Below are 19,788 nucleotides of genomic sequence, written 5' to 3' on the forward strand. Positions count from 1 at the left end.
CCTTCCCTATTCTAAGATGATATACTTGATATTTTATTTTACTCACAATTTAATTTTTTATTAATTTTTAATTTATGAGGAGTTCAATTTGCTATCTGATTTGAGATAGATAGATGATTTTCCCCCAAATGACTATTCATCCTGATACCATTTATTAAATATTTCATGCTTCTCTACTAATTGGGCTGACTCTACCAACATTACATGCTAATATGTAAAGACATTAACTGTGCTGAAAATTTTATGATAAAATTGACTCATGATCATGTCAAGAAAATTTGGAAAGTGCAGTGAAAAAAGAATTTCATTCAGAATATTACCAAAGGCAACTATTAGAGTTTAAGCCTATTTTATTCCATTAGCTTTTTTTAACTACTCTATTCCTTTAATCTTTAATTACTATTATACCATATATGCTATTTACAATTTTTATTTTTTGAAAAATTTTATATATTTTTCAGTTTGATTTTTTTGCATGTATAAGAAATACAGGTTTTGTCCTTAAAGAGTAGAAAGTATCAATAGAGCTGGAAGTTGAAATAAACAATATATTTTTCTGTCTGAGTTATCTTCTATCTCATTTGAATCACAGATGGCTTGCTTATCTTAATTCTGATCTGTGACATGGGATTATTGGTGGCTCCTTCCTTTCTATGTACTTATTCTGAAAACAGAAATGGGTCAGACTTCTATATTTGTCTTTTTCTTAGAGTTTCAGAGGAAACTCATAAATGACACTGTTTGGGGCTGCTCCAACAGAGATGAGCTATGCCTTGTGAACTGGACCCAGGCGTTAGATGCACAATTCAACATCTTTGTGTGACCTCATCTCTTCCCAGCCAGGATTTTGTAATCAGGTCGATACCAATAGCTGTTGAAGAGCCTTGCAAAATGACAGGGGAGGAGGGAACCTAAATCCGAGAACAAGCTTCAGAATGACCGTTGTATGCCATTTCCTTCTGCTTCGCAGCTTGTTGGTCACCTCCATGGGGCACATAAAGCTGACAGATTTTGGATTGTCTAAAGTGGGACTAATGAGCATGACCACCAATCTTTATGAAGGTCATATTGAGAAGGATGCTCGAGAGTTCCTAGATAAACAGGTAGGACTGGATGCTCTTCTACTCTGGAGAAATACGAGGTACGGCATTGCCAATGAAATTCACAGTCAGCTTGGGTAGGCCATCTTCACATTAGCACCGGCGCTTTAGATGTCTGTATCAGCCTTGCATTTAATAAAGTGCAAATTGCTCCCATTTTTCTCCCTGGGCCTCTTTGAACTGTCCAATCCCTCCACATTCCTCCCCCAACATTATGGTCTATTAGCAAGATGAACGATCTCATTGCACACAAGTGAGAGTGTGAGAGAGACAAATGGAAAACTGTTTTTGTAAGGATTTCAGGAGTCTCAGTAGAGTACTAGGGAAACTCATGATGCATCGTACAATCACGGGTGCTAAAATCCGAGCCATGGCCCATTTCCCTTCAAGCATGCCTCATTACCATGCACACACAATCTGTTCATTGTAAAGTTACTTAAGGTGAACACATCTCAACTGTCATGCTTTTATGAAATGACCAGGGTGTGAATATATTTTGGTCACATGTATACTTAAACTATCTTTGATAGTGGCAGACTAATCAATGCATTATTATTTTAAGTATTATACATATTTTTATACATGTTCTTAATATCATAACATAGACACAACTTCCAAAACAGGATGTGATTTTCAATTTGAAATTAGACACACGCATAATTTAACATAGGATCAGAATTTGGAACTTTCCTTCTTCGATATTAAAGTGATAATTTGCCCAGTATTATTGATGTCTGCTTATAATTGCTGTTCTTAAATGCTTTCTCCATGCAGTTCCACGTCATTGAGCAGGTACACTGTGGGCCAAATAACTGATGTTTAGTCATCTCCCTCATTTAATTCATGTCTAGTATTCCAATTATTCTAATATTGTAATCATCTTCTAGGTCTGTGGCACACCTGAATACATTGCACCAGAAGTGATTCTAAGGCAGGGCTATGGGAAGCCGGTGGACTGGTGGGCCATGGGAATTATCCTCTATGAATTTCTGGTTGGATGCGTGCCATTCTTTGGGGATACGCCAGAAGAGCTATTTGGACAAGTCATCAGTGGTGAGTATCATCAGGAGTTATCTTTAAGCCCCTGTTGGGAAACAGCTATTTATTATCAATCTGTTGAGTATCGTAGTTCTTCCTACTAAAATGTTCACCTTTATCAAATAGTTGAGCCAACAAATTAAGAGAACTCACTCATCATAGCACATAACTGACTTTCACAATCTCAAGAGAACAATGTGTGTTGAAAATTGATCTGAGGACGTTTTGTTAGCATGGCATGTGGAAATGTACTGGCGATGGAACCAACTTTTATAGTGTGCATTTTTGGAAAAGAAATTGGTGTGGGACTTGCAAATGATTTAACTGCTGTCCGGTTTTCCTCTTCATAATAGGAACATTGCACCAGGGAAGAAAAGGTTAATGTGGGTAACATTTATATAAATGGGAAAAATGGCTAATGGCACAACGAAGAAATTAACAAAAATGTAATAAACCTAAAACAAATGTCTACCAAATAATAAATAATGAGAATGGGAAGGAAGCAAATTGAATCCACAGATTGTTAATGATTTCATTGGTAGTTGTTATGGTGTAATGTTATTTCTGTAACAGCTGTTCATCTTTCATTTAAAATTCAATAACCTTTAGATCTTAACCTGCAAGCTGACCCTAACTATTGTTTTGCGGCTTGTGGCAAAACTAAATGATAATTAAATAGAATCTCTCATTACCCTACCTGCTGATTTTATAAATTTCCCTGAAGCTTAGATCACAAATTCTGCTCATCTTGAAACTTTGTCAGGCACCACTGACATCTCCATCAGCCACGTCCGGTCTGTTCTGGCTTGTGCTTACAAGGGCCAGCAGGGGAGATAGGGGAGGAATTCATCTGTGCGGAGCCCCTTAATCACAATATTATTTTCTATCCTTGACTTTGCAAGCCAGGCAAAATTTGTAAACTTGAACAAAGTAGATTTGGGAGCTGCCTACCGTGTATAACCCCTTTGCACAATATCTGAGCTATTTATGGATTTATAACTAGACTGCTTTTCTGAGACACCAAGGCCTGCATGGCAAGGGGAATCGACTGTTTAATTAACACAAGCAGCAAATGCTGGCTTTGTTCTTGATGCCTTACGGCTCAGATGCATATTCATGTTTTATTTTCCAAATCAGATTTAGACTGCAGCAGAGGAAGCTAGAGGCAGGCACACACAGATATAACTCATGTTTTTATTGCATTTCTATACACACAAGCACGCACACCTATCTTCAGGCAAACTCTGTTAGAATAAGAACATATTCTAATATTTATGACAGATTTTAAATGTTTCCATTGCTGTGATGACTCTGGCATCCCCTTCCCCACCCCCTTCCTCTTCCATCTTAGCAGGTTGACCCTTCCTTTGTCTCTGGAAATATTTCAGTTTGCTCCTTGGAGCTATGGCCAGATTCTCAGTATAGGACAGCAAGAGAAAGACTCACTCTTAGATGAGCATTGGATGGGAGAACACCTGAAACGTGGGTGTTTGAGTTCCCCTTATTCTTTTTTTTTTTTTTTTTTTTTTTGACTGGCAAAGTGGACAGAGAGAGAGAAAGGTCTTCCTTTTCCGTTGGTTCACCCTCCAATGGCCGCCGCGGCCGGCGCACTGCGCTGATCCGATGGCAGGAGCCAGGTGCTTCTCCTGGTCTCCCATGGGGTGCAGGGCCCAAGCACTTGGGCCATCCTCCACTGCACTCCCTGGCCACAGCAGAGAGCTGGCCTGGAAGAGGGGCAACCGGGACAGAATCCGGCGCCCCGACCGGGACTAGAACCCAGTGTGCTGGCGCCACAAGGCGGAGGATTAGCCTAGTGAGCCGCGGCGCCGGCCTTCCCTTATTCTTCTTAATAACTAGAAAGAGCAACTTGTTGGGAACCAAGCTGCCAAAGAAAAATAGATCAAAACAGGGAATGACAGATCCTACTTCTAGAAATATCCTTCCCTACCTTGTAGAAAGCTGGGCTTTCATATTTAGAACACATGTAGTGCTTTCTCACCCTTGGTTGTGTGTAGGAATCAACTGAAGACCTTGCTAAAATGCAGGTCCTGATTCAGGAGGACTGGGCTGGGGCCCGAGCGTCTGCATCTTAACGCCCACGTCATGTCCACAAGATCACAACCTGGACCACCCTCTGACAAACCAATAAACTGGCAAACGATTTGTCTTCCTTCCAGATGAGATCAACTGGCCTGAAAAGGATGAGGCCCCACCGCCGGACGCCCAGGATCTGATCACCCTGCTTCTCAGGCAGAACCCCCTGGAGAGGCTGGGAACAGGTTAGAGCACATGAGTTCTGCTTTGGCCTATCCGCGTGTGCGAGAAGCCACGTCCTTGTGGAGGCAGCTAAGGCTCCTGCTTAGGTTTTGCTTCTGCACAGGCAGCATCTGTCAGGTGATGTAGGACATGAATGCAGCACATTCTGACAGCATGATTCTGAGTTTTAGATTCTGATTCAGAGCCGTCTGTACACAAGGAGCGTGGCTTGTCGTCTTGGTGTTTTGTTGTTTTTGTGTTTTGCATACCAAAAATTATTTTTAATTAGTTTCAGTAAGTAAAAACTTCTCTGACAGAAACCCTCAAAGGTACATGTAACTCTTCCATCCTGAAAAAAAACGAACATCTTAACTAATTTGAACTGGGATTAAATAGATGGAGCTCTCTGTTTTTGCTTTTTAATACATTCCCATAAAGATTTGACCCAGCAGGTTACTATCCATAGGCTTTGGAATGGTTTATCAGTCCTCAAACTAATTACTAGAAATGAGTGCCTGCGGTTGAGCCATGATGTCCTATCGTGGTGATCAGCACAGGGCCCCAGAGAGAGAGAGAGTTAAAAAACACTGCCTTTCGAGATTAAGGGGATAGATTTGTTTCTTGGTGCTTATTTTTCCTGACTCTTCTCCAAGTTTTTTTTTCTGCTTCCTTTTCTCCCCTATATTCTGAATAGACAGACTCAGAGCCCAGTGTAGAGTCCCAGGAAATGAATGTGTCTAGACAAACTAAAATACTCAAACGAAGTGCTCATCCTCTAGCCAGTATCCCTAAGTTTTGTTGGCTTGGTGGATTGGTTACACTGAGCTGTTTTATTCTACCCTGCTTTCATAGAAATATCAGAAAATACAGAAGAAACTGTTATCTCCATTTTTTTTCCAAGACAAAAATCATTTGCAACAGCTCCAAATATTTACTGTAGATGATTCTCTACCAGTGCCCTCAGTTTCTGCTGTTTTAGGCCTCCAGTCGAGTCTACCGGTGGAATGCAGTGTTACTGGAGTTTCTCATACTGCCTTAGAACAGGGCTCAGCAAACTGTGACCGTGGGACAAATGTGGCCTCGTGCCTGTTTTGTGTAAATGAAGTGTGATTGAAACTCAGCAATGTCCGCTCTCTTGACATATTGTCTGTGGCTGATTCCAGGCTACAGAATTGCATGGTCATAGCTGACCGTGTGGTCCACAAAGACTAAATCATTCACTATTTTGCCATTTATACAGAAAAGTATTATAGACCTTGCCTTGCAGAATCCAAGGTGGTTTAAAAATCAGTTTAACTGAGAAGGTTTTTTGAACCTCGCCTCTTCCTGGAGTGCTGTGTGCGTTTGCTGTTCACTTTTCTAAGTGGAACAGACTTGTAACAGGAAAGCTAGGGATACATTGTGACGAAGGGCACACACTCCAGTCAGGTTGCGCAAATGTACATCTTGGCTGTGTGACAATGGGTAGGTTACTTCCTTTTCTGTTCCTCATCTGTAACAAGGACCTTTGAGAAAGTCCCCACTCACCCGATTCTTGGGAGCGGATAGGGAGATCATCCACAGAAGGCTCTTTGAACCCAGTGGGACACTGTTGCTGCTGGTGCTGTCATTTGAAATGTTCTGCGTGTAGACTCAAATGCTTTCCTCTTGGGAACTCCAAGGCACAGAAATGGCAGCGGTAGCCCCGCCTCTGAGCTGATTGAATTCTTTGAACTGAGTACGTTATAGTCTCTCCCTCCCTACCCTATGTTGCTTTTCTGCTTGTCTGAAGTGCCAAGCAGTCTTGCTGTTTCCCACCCTCTCTGGCCTGCAGTCTTTATCTGCTTTCTGGTTCAAGGGGTAGGAGAAGCTGTCAAAGAGCTGGTGTCAAGACTGTGGATGGGCAGTGTTTGAAGGAGTGATCTCTTACCCACTTGAGCCAACTATGAGGAGCAGTGACATTTGAAGATTGTCCTGCAATAATGCAAACGTCTATTCACAGGTCCTGTTCAACTGACCCAGAGAGAGGTCATCCTTAGATCCGACTCGGATCATATTGTATTAGAACAGCACAGGGAGTCCTCTCCTTCAGTGTTCACATGTCAGCGTGCAGCACCTCTCTGCTTCATATGCTTCCATTTCTTTCCTCCAAGAACACCCGGAGCCTTGGTTGCACTTGACTAAACGAGCCAGGCCACGATAACGGTCAGCATCTCTGTGTTGATCTATCATCTGCTGCCAGTGCTGTCTCTGCACGTGTTCTTGTGGGCTGTTGCTCTCGGGCTCTTCAGCATTTGACAGCCGGAGGAACACATCTCCTAGCAGACGCCCAAAAGAGACATTTAAAAGGCCCTGCCCAAGCTCTTAGCATTGTCAAGGAGTGCTTGCCAAATAGGCAGGTCCAACGTGACAGGTCCCAGGAGGGCCCGGAGAATGAGGCTAAGAATCCCGCGGGCCTGCCATGTTGCCTCCAATGACAGCATTTTGTCTTTAATGCATATTTAGCGGGCAAAATAATGCACCGTGAAAATGTGCGAATGCACATTTGCCCAAGAGACTAGAGAAGCTGCGAAAAAGGGTGTGAAGAACATAATGGATGTTTAAGAAACTTCCATGAGAGGAGAGAAAAAACTCCAGGGAGAATGTTAGTGCCAAAGCATAGCTTGCAATTTGGGTCCTTGTCCTATTCAATCTTTGCTTTTGAACATCCAAAAAACAGAGTGGCAGCCTGGCTCATCGGACTTCAGAGCTGCCCAGGTGGACTAACACCTCTGAGCCAGCTGGGCGGCCTTGGGTTGGTTCCTCGGTGCCCTGAGTCTGTTTCCCACTCTGTGAAAATGGGTATGTTATCTACCATGTAGGATTTTTGTGAAAAGTAGGTGCAAACATTTTGATGGCTTCTAGTATGTTAACTTAGTGCATAATGAGAGCCAAATAAATCAGGTTTCCTGTTCCTTGTGAAATATTAAAGAGCGACCGCTGTCATTTGCATGTATGGTTGGTATTTAGCACAGAGGTCATTTCCCCCAATTTATCCTTTTCCTTATCTCTAAGTACTTGAGAAATAGAACCAACTGATAACCAACCTCTCAGGCACCAACACCACAGGGTGGGCCCGTTGGGCTCTGAGTCCTTGGGGACCCCCACTTGTCATTGTCCTCAGAGATGGTGAAGTGCATACTCTCAGCGTCCTGGGCCCTAATGGCTGCAGGCAGGGGAGTGAACCCCAACAGTCAGGACTGGCGGCCTTGGTGGCCTTGTGGCACAGAGGGTTAAGCTCCTGCCTACAACACTAGCGTCCCATATGCGAGTGCCAGTTCAAATCTCAGCTGTCTTGCTTCTGGTCCAGCTCCCGGCTAATACACCTGCAAAAGATGATGATGGACTAAGTGCTTACACACCTGCCACCCATGTGGGAGACCCAGATGGAGTTTCTGGCTCCTGGCTTTCACCTGGCCCTGTGCTGGCTGTTGGGGCCATTTGGGGACTAAACCAGCAGATAGAAAAAAAATCTCTCTACTCCTTTCTCTACCTTTCAAAATAAATAAAAGTAGGAAAACTCAACACTCTGTCAATGACCTGGAAGTGCCATTGTTTGTAATTACATATTTGAGAGGCAGAAAGCGAGTACCCATTCTCTGGCTCACTCACTAAATGCATGTGACATCCAGAACTGGGCTAAGTAAGCCGGAGCTGGGAGCTGGGAGCTCCATGCAGGTCTCCCTTGTAGGTTTCAGGGCCTCAACTACTTGATTATTTGCAGCCTTCCAGGGTGTGCACTTGCAGGAAGCTGCAATCAGCAGTGGATCTGGGACTTGAATATAGACACTTGATATCAGGTGTAGGTGTTCCAACCAGAGTCTTAACGTCTAGGTGAATGCACCCCCCTAGCAGTGCCACTTGAGCCCTAGAGACACTGTTCTTCCAGGAGGCTTGAGCAGAACCCAGAGAGTGTGTGAGCTGCACCATGGTCTGGCTTCAGGCACAGCAGCTGCAGCGAGGCACTGTGGGACACTGGCTGGACTCGGTGTCCTCTGATTAGAGCTTGACTCGGCTGCACCTCCTGGCATCAGTAGGGTGAGGGAACGGAGAAGGAAGCGTTTAGGCCCTGTTAGCTTCCACATTGTGCTTCTCTGCATAAAACGATACTGACAGCTGGTTTGGGGCCATGGCCTGGGGCTGGATGAGACCTGGGGTACAGGGAGGACTCAGAGGGCTATGGAACAACCACGTGCATGGGCTTTTAGGCTCAGTACAGAATTCATGTGCTAATGCCTGTGAAAGAGATGGTGGAGTAGGAGCAGCTAACACATGCCTTCCCCTTTGTGGGATGTGTGCCATGCATGGAGCTTGGGTTTGGGTGTCTTCAGACAGACCTAGGTTCAGCCCCTCACCCTCTGGGAGCTCTTGGTCCACTGTACCTTACTGCTTGGTCTTAGTTCCCTCTTCGGGCTGGGGAAACAAAGGCCTACTTGGTGGAGTTATTTGCAATGATTGAATTGATGAAAACAAGATCTCTTTAGTATCTCGTTGACCTTGAGAGCGTGGCTGCTGCTGGTGCTGCTGTGTGATCAACATCAGACTGCAGTCTTTTCTAGAAACTTGGAAAATGCCTGGAGCTTTGTAGAGAGGCATCCAGCTCCCCTCCCCCCAACATACACACAAACACACACACACACACACCCACCCACCACACTTTTGGAGGAGGGGATGATTTCCCCAATCTGCTGGTTTTTGTTTTTTGTTTTTTTTCTTCTCCATTCCTTTAGATGGACACCTTCCCCTGGCAGGTTTGGGGCTCTGTGGAGACAGAGCCTCATCTCTGAAGTACCCAGGGAGCACCAGCCCCCCACAGCCAAGGTCTGCAGCCCATTTTCCATGTGACTCGCATTGCTCATCTGCCTCCTTTTGTATCCCACAGAGGATAGGATGAGAGCCCGGGTGACCACTGCCAGACACAGGCATTTGTGTTACACCTAGCGGGGCTCTCCCGGCAGGAAGGCTGATTAGACGGCCGTGCACTCTTCTGAGCAATCGGTCTTCCTAGTGCGTTCCTGGGATTGAGTCTTTGCTCTCCCCTCGTCAACAGCATGTGAGCTGGTGCCAGGTTGGGGCCTGGTTCTGCTGTGGTTTTATAGCGCGCTTCTTTTTATATGGGGTGCGGTGATCATCTCTTTGATGAGGTCTGCCCTTCAAACGTGTTCTTTAAAAGGGGGAACTGAATTAAAAAAACATTTCACCTAATTGTGCTATCATGCTGAGTTGGCAAAAGGAAGCCAAAAACTTGGGAATTATGATTGATTTGTACAGGCTGCATTATCAATCTTAGCAAACAGGTTTTATATTTGTTCCTTAAGAATCTGTAATCCATGGAATCTCATTCCTTACCTATGTTAATGAGCAATCCGATAACACTGAATGGTAACCATTATATAGCATTTCGAAAATATTCGTCATTCTTAGCCTTAGCTCCAGAGGATGTATTGCTGGGCACACAGTTTGCACCTTGTTAGGATTTCTCTGGGTTGTAATGAGGGAGTCTGCTTTGGGCCAACGTGCGTCCACACCCCCAGGTTCAGCGTAATGTGATTTTAAGTGGCCACATCATTAACCTTTGAAAAATGGAGGAAGTCATGAAAAAATTAACAAAGAAAAACTGCGCCATAGCAACTGCCATTAGTGAAATCAAGTCTCCTGCTGATCAATTATGGAGAATTCTTTTTGAGTTTTGCTTGTGGAATGAAAAAAGGATGATTTCCCATGACTTCTTTATTTCTATGCTGCTAGCTTTCTCTAAAAAAAAAAAAAAAAAAAAAATTGTTCTTAAAACCTGCTGTCAACGTTTGCTCGGAGGATAGTTTAACACTTTCGATCTCTACCCAATCCGCCTTCCAGGTGGCGCGTACGAAGTCAAGCAACATCGATTCTTCCGTTCTTTGGACTGGAACAGTTTGCTGAGACAGAAGGCAGAATTTATTCCCCAACTGGAATCCGAGGACGACACTAGCTATTTTGATAGTATGTGCATTATCTGACATAAAATAGTCACTGTTGGGCCTTTACTTTGTAAAACATTATCCTGCCTTTGAACCTTCCAGGCTGATACCTCTGGGGTCTTAAACATAATGGTGATTTGATCCAGGCACTCATATAATTAATTAGACTTTCTAAACCAGAAGCTGAGATTTGTAGTGACTGGGACTGTTCCCGCACATTTCTCTGCAGCTCGGTCAGAGAAGTATCATCATATGGAAACCGAAGAGGAGGATGACACCAATGATGAAGACTTCACCGTGGAGATTAGGCAGTTTTCCTCGTGTTCACACAGGTTTTCAAAAGTAAGTGTGGCATGCGCCCAGGTCGGTCTCGGAGGACCTGCCACCAGCCAGACGGCTGGCACCCTTGCAACGTCTGGACAGGATTGTAAATCCCCCGCGCTTTTGGGGGTCTGAGGCCTCTTGTGCCTAAAAATCCTGTTTAGGAAGAGTGACCCTCGCCCCTACTTGGTGCAGGCTCCCGACCTCGCTGTGAATGTTATGTTTCTGTCTCTCTGCAGTTAGTCCTTTTCTCTCAGAGGCATAGCCTGGTGTGCAGAGTCCGCTCTTTGGAGCCTGTGGTAGCCATTGCCACGACGACCTGGCCTTGCACAGCCCCCGTCCTAGCTCACGAGTCGGGCTGTGGAGGCCCCACCCCATCTCTTTCCTCTTGGAATGAGAACTGTGCTCTTCACCCTGTGCCGGGCACAGAGCAGCCTCAAAGCTCGAGGCACACAAGGATGCTTAGGGCCAGCTCCTTGGGGAATGGGAAAGTCTCATAATCAGGAAGACACACTGTAAGTTGTGGGGAAAAGCAGAAGGAAGCCATGCTAGAATTTTGGAAGTGGTGGAGGCTCATAAGATTGGTGCTTGAGAAAGGCGCTTTCTTGTTGATAGCAATAGGGAGAAAAAGCAAAGAAAACTGATAGTTTTGAGACAAGGTGGAGCCCTAGAAATAAACCTTGAGGGAAGCCTACCTCCCCTTTGTCTCACTAGCTACATATTTTCTGTTGCCATGGCATTTTGCGTGAGTAGCGTTTAGCTTTTCTACTGCATGTCGTGATGTTAAAGTGCTCTGTCGCTTTTCCTAAGTGATTACCTAGAGGGCATCAGCATTTTGCCCAGCACTGCCCTCCCTGTTTACAGACACAGCCCAGCCCAGAGGTAGGGACTTCCCTGCAGAAGGTAGCAGCTAATCCTAGTGCAGGCTTAGACCAGGTCCTGCGCTCTGGCCCATCAAAGCCCACCCCCACACACTGTTCCCCTCTTGTCCTTGGCTACTATTTCCTTTTCCTTCTTCCCCTGTTCTTGGCCATCTTCCTCCCAATCCCAGTAGATTATGAGAGTGCCATTCCCATGAGAGCAGCCATAGGCAGAGTCAGTAAGAGGTGTGTGCTTCCTGCACTGGGCTTCCAACCTGACAGTTTCCACAGCTTCAAGTGGGCGGAGCCCCTTCGCCTTTGAAGCAGCCAGCCTGCGACTGTGATTTGTAAGCCAAGCAAATACTTCCATCTCTCATGACCAGAGACGTTCTGCATCCCTGCTCACCACTCACCCTGCCCAAGACTCGGAACAGATGATGTATTCTTCTCTTTGCTGCCACTTCCAATTCATTTTTCTCCTTCCTCCTTGCGACTGGTGGCCATGAAGGCTTTTTCTCCATTATTTTCTTTTCTGATTGACCTCATGGTTAAGTAGTAATCTGAGATGTGCACTGATCCTCAGGTCTAGAGAACCCAGTGTATCTGCAGATTTTATTTGCAGGTACAATGCGATGTGGTGAGTGGGTGGGGATGCACACACACAGCCACTGCCTCTCAGGATTCAAGTAAACAACCTAGCAAACTACTTTCTCTGCACACGATTCCAGTTCAGACTTGAGTCATACTCTGAAGTTTTTTTGTGCAAAGACGTGGGCTTTTTCTGACAAACTCTCTTCCTGGAAGATGTTAACAAGCACTGATTACTTGCCTTCCAGGTGTTCAGCAGTATAGATCGAACCACTCAGAATCCAGGAGAAGAGAAGGAAGACTCTGGGGACAAAACCAAAAGCACAACTTTGCCATCCACAGAAACATTAAGCTGGAGTTCGGAATATTCTGAGATGTATGTGAAATGCCTCATGGTGGGATCTTAAGCAGTAGGGACTACAGCAGCAGTTCTGGACAGAGTGGACAGTGAGGGAGAAAGGGAGAGAGAAAGGTCTTCCTTTGCCGTTGGTTCACCCCCCCCCCAAATGGCCGCTATGGCTGGTGCATTGTGCCAATCAGAAGGCAGGAGCCAGGTGCTTTTCCTGGTTTCCCATGGGGTGCAGGGCCCAAGCACTTGGGCCACCCTCCACTGCACTCCCGGGCCACAGCAGAGAGCTGGCCTGGAAGAGGAGCAACAAGGACAGAATCCGGCGCCCCAACCAGGACTAGAACCTGGGGTACCGGTGCCGCAGGCAGAGGATCAGCCTAGTGAGCCGCGGCACCGGCCAGCAGCGGTTCTTAAGCTGTAGTGGGCATCAGAACTACCTGGGGAGCTTGTTAAGAAGCAGAGAGATTGCTGGGCTCACCCAGCCCTGGGATTTCTGATCCAGTAGACCCGGGATGTGGCCTGAGAGTGCATTGCCAGCTGATCCAGGTACCATACTCTGGAATCCTTGTGCCAGGCATGTCTTGGTTAGGCTCTTCCACATCCCATTTTTACCTGCTGTCTTCCACAGTGCCCCGCATGCATATGTATGACTTTCTGTTTTTCATTAAGGCAACAGTTATCCACATCCAACTCTTCGGACACTGAGAGCAACAGGCGGAAACTTAGTTCTGGCCTTCTTCCCAAACTGGCTATTTCAGCAGAGGGGGAGCAAGAGGCAGCTGCCCCCTGCCCCGGTGACCCCCACGCAGAGCCGGAGAAGCCAGCCCTTCCTCCCGAGGAGTGTGCCCAGGAGGAAGCCGAGGTCACCACGCCAGCCAGCACCATCAGCAGCTCCACGCTGTCAGGTAGGCCTGGGGCTGGGCTCGCCAGACCGCGGGTTGGGAGTTTTGTGCTACTGAGCCTGGTGGACAGACTCATGAGAACCGAGATCAGGATGTCTCCGACCCCTGCTTACTGCTTGGCCACAGAGCAGGCCATTCTTGCCTCACTTTGGCCTTGGAGCCAGGCTCCCGTGGCATCCTTCGATGGCCTCAGAGCCTGGCCAGCGAGCCTGTTGTCAGTTGTTGGTACAAAGGCATGTCCTGCAGAGTTGCAGCTAACTCAGAATTTCGAGGAAAGTACAAGATGGTAGCCAGCAAATGGCTTGAGTCACCCGAAAGGTGCAGGGTAAAGCTAGTCTTCCTCTAGCACTAGAAGGGATGCTTGACTCTTCAAAGGAAGGGGCAAGGGATCAGTCTAAACTAGGAGTACCACTTAAATGCATGTGAAATAACTCCCTGTAGACAACTCACCTTCCCAGTCTGATGGTAACCAGGCTGAGAGACTTCTGAGACACCTTTGCCTGCTCGGGAGGCAGTCATGGGGCTAAGGTCTTTGCTTTGAATGCAACTGTGTATGCAGCTGCAACAGTGTCATGGCAGGACAGTTCAAGGGCTTGGCATACCTGCCTGCTTGCTGGCCCTTACACGTAGCCGTGTCCTCATCAGAGATTCCGACTACACTCTGCTCAGAACATGATTTTTACGTGGACTGAAAATATTGTTTCTAAAAATGTGATGCCCAACATATCCTTCCCCAGAACCATGTACATTCATCCTTCTGTAAAAAAACAAAACAAAACAAAAAAATGAATGTGGAACAGAGTTGCTGTAATACATTTCCATTTAGCCACATTCAACATGCTACTGATAACCATGACCAGTCCAGGATTCTCCACAACTTTTTCATGACTGCATTGTCTGTGAATCCATGAAAAGTTCAAGTTTTAGAACGCGTGTTTGGATGTTTCCAACAGTTACTGTGCATGAACAGGTTCAGACTTCAGAGTATTTGTTTCATAAACCACATCTTAGGGACTGGGTATGTTTCAGCCTCACTAAAACATTTGGATCTGTGGAGCTTCACATTCGCTCGCTGATCATCATGGGGGGGGGGGGGGAATGATGCTGCGTTTTCTTCTCTCCCTTCACCCCAGTTCAGCTTCCATGTGGAGTCATTCCATTCATCACAACAAAATGCAGAAATGGCAACCAACCTAGTAGTCCAAGGTTCTCGATCATTCTTAGCCACACTTAAGTACCAGATGAGCTATCAGTATGTCTGTCTGGGTCTTGTTAGCTTACTCTTAATAGAGTATATGCACCTCCATTCAGAATTCACTCATACTATGGTGAACTGTCTACTTTCTCCCAGTCTCTTCAGCTTGTTCGCCATCAGGAAGGGAGGGAGGGAGTGGAGGGGCAGGGTGTCTAAGCATTTGATTGATTACTTTCATAATTAAAAAAAATCTGCCTAGGTCCTGCCATGCATTTTGATTAATAGATACAAACCACCTTTCTCCTCTGTCTCCCCCATATAAATGCTAAAAATAGTCAAAGACCTTTGGGACTGTGCAGAATAAGGGAGATAATCTGGTTTGCCTATAGCCAAGGGTAATTAGGGAATCTGAAAACCATGACTGTAGTAAAATAAAATTTGTTGATTTTTATATTGCTCTGCCATCAAAAACAAAAAAAGAACCCTTGACATTTAGAGAACATTAAGGTGACATTATCCACCATTGGCAGGAAAGCAGCACACATTTCTATGCTGTGCTGTGAGATGAGATGGCAGAGGCAATGAGGAAAGGAAATAAAAACAGAACTTGTGTATCCACACCCTGCCAGTCAGGAAGCACAACTTTTTCATGACTGCATTGTTTGTGAACCCATGAAAAGTCAAAGTTTTAGAACTCGTGTTTGGATGCATCCAACAGTTACTGTGAAAGAACAGGTTCAGACCTTCATTGTATGCTTCTCTTTGGTCATCAAAACCAAATGAGAAAGAAGGAAGTGTGTACCTTCCCTGAGGGAAGCCTGAGGCAGCTTTCATCAAGTCCATCAACAGTTGCTTTCTCTTAGGGAGTGAAATACAGTGTTGAACGAGAATGAGGGTAGCCTACAAGAGTAAGAACTGTTGATCTTTGCCTTAATATTGTCTTCCTTCATTGGGCAGATGGTGTTACATGCAAGTTTATGGATTTTCCTATGCATATAGCGTAGTAGATATTCAGGAAGTATGTTGTACCCACCACATCTCTCTCAAGTCCCAGGCTTCCCTTATCCTGGCTCTAGTGTGTGGTCCAAGCTATCTTCATACCCATGTGTGTGTGTGTATCTATAGATCTATATCTATAGATATATATAGATATCTATAGAGAGGGTGCACAGTGTGACAGAAACATCAGCTACACCAATAGGCAAAAATCCTCCAGTGGTCAGCACTTTATAATGTGCTGCCTGGTCTTTCCAAAGATCATTCATCATGGCGTTAAATGCTCTGCACGCATTGCATATCTTAAGGTGATGATAGACTTGACTCTTAAGCACAAGCAGCTCAAAATTCAGCATTTACAAGTAAAAATAAGCTTTGCCTCTTCTGGATGGACAGAAATGTTCTCAGCGATTTAAAAAAAAAAAACCTGATAACCTGAGAAGAAGCAAGGCAGGAGAAATCCCATGGGTAGCTGCAGAGCATTTCCCTGGGGGCCTCACGGTGTAGCTCCTACCCAAGAACTTAAGTGACTGCAGAGGGCAAAAATAAACGGAAATTGGCGACTTTCTCTGTCCCTACCTACCTGTTTTATACTCATTCTTAATCCACTGCTGTGCCAAGTCCTAATTTTTTAACTTAAAAATAGCTCCAGCTTATAGTAAGCACTAAGAAAAAGGAAAATAATGCAGGTATGGCTTTGAAAGGCTGAGAATTAACTTCTGGGGGGTCAAAACATAGGCCACACTGTCCGGAAGACACAGTGAGCTGTTGCAGCACGTACTGTCCTCTGGCTCGTCATTTGAAATGAAGGAACTTAAAGTCGGCACACAGAGTAAAAAGTCAGAGGTGGCACTTCAGACATGTAAGTTACACACCTGAGCATAGTGCAAAGTGTGCCTTCGGAAGATGGTGGGAGATGGCGCGGACGTAGCCTACATAGAGTGACTAAATGATGACCGTGTGTCAAAATTCTTTTTGGCAGCATTGAGTAGGAAAGCCCTTGGTTCTGTGGGATGGTCGTGGTGTTCACAAGGTAAACGGTGGGGGCAGGAGGAGCCGTGTCTCTGCTTTCCACAGTCTGTGCTGTAGAAACCGTGCGATCTGTTCAGCTGCTTAAATGGAGTCATCAGTGGAGATGGAGTGGAAAGGAGCCTGAACAGACAGACGCCTCTCCCCTCACTGCTTCCTGCACGTCACCTGTCTCAAACCAGCTGTCTGTTGTTTTGTGTTTCCTGACGCTGCGTGTCCTCCCTCCTCTGTCTCGTGCCCTGTCCTGGGTTTTCCTGAACCTGTTTATCCTTTCTTCTCTGTGCAGTTGGCAGTTTTTCAGAGCACTTGGATCAGATAAATGGACGCAGCGAGTGTGTGGACAGTGCAGATAACTCCTCCAAGCCGTCCAGTGACCCTGCTTCCCACGTGGCCCGGCAGCGATTAGAGAACACCGAGAAAAAGAAAGTCTCGGGCAAAGTCACCAAGTCCCTTTCTGCCAGTGCTCTGTCCCTCATGATCCCAGGAGGTAGCGAGATGCGTGCATGCCCGACACGGTGTGATGTGTGCATGTGCTCCCTGCCCCCAGCCGGGCATGCTGAGCGGGCTGCAAGATGGCTTGGAGTGGCCTCGGGGGCTTCTCCCTCGAGCACGACACGTGGCCTGTTCCATCTCACTCTCTGTATCACGGTGACAGAGGCTGCCTTGCCAAGAAGCCTCACCTCGTCTGTCTCCTGTTCTTTCCTCCTTCCAAGCTAAATGATAAATTTCCTCCTCTGAACCGATTTTCTTCCCTGCACTCGCTCATTTATATACTTTGAAGAGCTACACACTGTATCTGTGTTGGAGGGCTTAGTTTCTTTTTTTTTCTCATTTAACTAATGAGGCTAGAGACACAGAGAATGTGAGCTTTTCATTTCTAGAGATGCAAGGTCGCAGGTAGTATTGCCATTGGACAGTTTCCCAACCCTGTAGGTTGAGCTATGCTTCCTCCTACTGGTAGTCCAGTCCTGTTCTGCCCTGTTTTGGAAAACTAGGCTTAATTATGGTCTTATTGAATTGCAGTGTTTTTCCCACAGCTTGGTTTTGCCTCTGCTGATTTCTAAGTCTGTAGTTAATCCCACTGGCAGAGATGAAATACACACCCTGGTGTCTGTGACATCACGAGAGTGGAAGTGGGAATTGGATTGTACTGCGGATGGCTTGCAGTTAGCAGAATACAGAGCATGTAGAAAGACGGTTGTTTGCATTTTCATATTCCATTTTCATGCAGAAAGAAATTAGATCTAAACAAACACTCATTTGGGGGAGTACTCAGTTGTTTCTGGAAGATGTCCCTTTTAGTGCCACAAGACCAACCCTTAGTCCCTAGTCTGAAGGCCTCTTTGTGACTTGAAGGGGGTGGCCCCAGTGCAGCCACACTGAAGGGAAGTTTGGTGTGGTCCTGGCCGCTTTTGAAAGCTGATCAGAGAACCTACCCCTTAGAAGGAGAGGAATGACTCAACGGGAGAAGGTAGGGCAGAGCGCCATGAGATGAAGGATTGGGGCACTTGGATCTCTGTGCGTCCACTCTGTCCTCCTCCATCTCATGTGCTGTGAAGCCTCCTGCCCACCAGGGCACCTCCCTTAACCGGGACACACAAGGTCACCAGCAAGGTGCCACATGAGGTCAGAGTGCAAAGGAGCAAGGACAGTGCTCTTGTTGGCAAAGTCTCAGAGGGGAACGGTGGGTAGTGCGGATCTTTTCAGCTCGCTGCAGCCACAGTCTAAGTCAGCGCACCCTGGCGAGTCCTTGTAGCCTGCCTCCGACTAAGCTCACATTGAAACCTCAGCGTCTTTTGTGGATTCTCCTGCCATTTTGCAGACACGTAACGGCAAGTTACGATCTGTGTAGATGCACATAGGAGCTCTCGTGGAAAATGTCTTAGTCCCTTGCTGCTGCCATGCCATAATACATTAGTTTAGAAGCCACAGCATTTGTTGTCCACACTCCTAGGGGCTGGGAAGTCTGAGAACTGAGTGCCAGTAGATACAATGTGTGGGAGGGCTCACTCCCTGAGATGGCAACTTTGTGTGTTGTCACAGGACAAAGGGGCAAGCCAGCGCCCTCGGGCCTCCGTTCCCATTCATGAGGGCTCCAAGTTCATGACCTCTCTGTCCCCCAAAGTGGCCCACTTTGTAACACCATCCCTTTGGGGGGTGCAGTTTTCAACAAACGGATTTTAGGGGGTCTCAAACATTCAGACCCAGCAGTTTGCTCATAAAACAGGGAAAAAGAGCATAATTGGTGTTTTGGAATATGAACTGAATTTCTCTTAAAATTTTCCATTTCACCTGAATTATCCACTCAGCACTCCTATCAGGATCATTAGAAGAGAATCCATTGTAACCATAGTAATAATGAGGTTTTATCTTTCTTTATAGAGAAGTTACCACTTCAGTATTTTCTTGATTAAAATTCTTTAAGCAATACTAATTCAGTAGCATAAGACAGAGACTGGGGCCGGCGCCGCGGCTCACTAGGCTAATCCTCCGCCTAGCGGCGCCGGCACACCGGGTTCTAGTCCCGGTTGGGGCGCCGGATTCTGTCCCGGTTGCCCCTCTTCCAGGCCAGCTCTCTGCTGTGGCCCGGGAAGGCAGTGGAGGATGGCCCAGGTGCTTGGGCCCTGCACCCCATGGGAGACCAGGAAAAGCACCTGGCTCCTGTCATCGGATCAGCACGGTGCGCCGGCCACGGCGGCCATTGGAGGGTGAACCAACGGCAAAGGAAGACCTTTCTCTCTGTCTCTCTCTCTCACTGTCCACTCTGCCTGTCAAAAAAAAAAAAAAAAAAAAAAAAAAGACAGAGACTGGTGAATTGACAAATTCCTTTCCTGGCCCTGTGTCTTAGAATGAAAAGACCATGTTAAAGTTGTTTAGTACAAGATTTAGAGTCCCACTATCTTTTACTCTAGTACACAGTCTTTTCTGCCAGAGGACATACTTGAAATAGGAAGATTCTTCATGGAGAATGAAATTCAAAGATAAGTTTATTTTGGTGCACAAAACTTTGAAATCCATGCAGTTTTATCATGAAGCGCATTTTCACCACCTTTTGAAGACCCCTTATATGCATGTATTTCAAAAAATTTTTCATGAAAGAAATTCTATTTTCTATATTAGAATTCTATTTTGTACAACTTTTTGAAGTATCTTTGTACATGCATCTGTGGTTTTTCTTT

At 45.9% G+C, this 19,788-nt stretch overlaps 1 protein-coding gene and 1 long non-coding RNA gene across 26 annotated transcripts in view; one reads left to right on the forward strand and one right to left on the reverse strand.

Moving 5' to 3' along the window:
• MAST4 (microtubule associated serine/threonine kinase family member 4) overlaps nt 1-19,788 on the forward strand; it is a 623,464-nt gene that overhangs the window by 585,451 nt on the left and 18,225 nt on the right. For 11 of the 18 annotated variants that reach the window (XM_051853670.3, XM_089313239.1, XM_051853667.3 and 8 more), the window contains 8 exons: nt 971-1,103; nt 1,988-2,153; nt 4,316-4,417; nt 10,269-10,391; nt 10,599-10,711; nt 12,387-12,514; nt 13,157-13,392; nt 16,896-17,096. In XM_051853670.3, coding sequence (XP_051709630.3) covers nt 971-1,103; nt 1,988-2,153; nt 4,316-4,417; nt 10,269-10,391; nt 10,599-10,711; nt 12,387-12,514; nt 13,157-13,392; nt 16,896-17,096 — 1,202 coding nt within the window. The remainder of the gene's footprint in view (nt 1-970; nt 1,104-1,987; nt 2,154-4,315; nt 4,418-10,268; nt 10,392-10,598; nt 10,712-12,386; nt 12,515-13,156; nt 13,393-16,895; nt 17,097-19,788) is intronic. The other 7 variants (XM_051853672.3, XM_051853671.3, XM_070056813.2 and 4 more) reach the window with 1 other exon arrangement.
• LOC103349639 (uncharacterized) overlaps nt 10,738-19,788 on the reverse strand; it is a 72,236-nt gene continuing 63,185 nt past the window's right edge. For 4 of the 8 annotated variants that reach the window (XR_016220829.1, XR_016220823.1, XR_016220830.1 and 1 more), the window contains one exon: nt 17,104-19,377. This is a non-coding gene — a long non-coding RNA (uncharacterized LOC103349639). Of the gene's footprint in view, nt 12,442-17,103; nt 19,378-19,788 lie in introns of those variants that run through there. The other 4 variants (XR_016220825.1, XR_016220831.1, XR_016220828.1 and 1 more) reach the window with 2 other exon arrangements.

The sequence above is a fragment of the Oryctolagus cuniculus genome, chromosome 14 (genome assembly GCF_051225735.1).
Source record: "Oryctolagus cuniculus isolate XC-2025 breed Fujian yellow rabbit chromosome 14, ASM5122573v1, whole genome shotgun sequence".
In the NCBI taxonomy this organism is placed as follows: Eukaryota; Metazoa; Chordata; class Mammalia; order Lagomorpha; family Leporidae; genus Oryctolagus; species Oryctolagus cuniculus.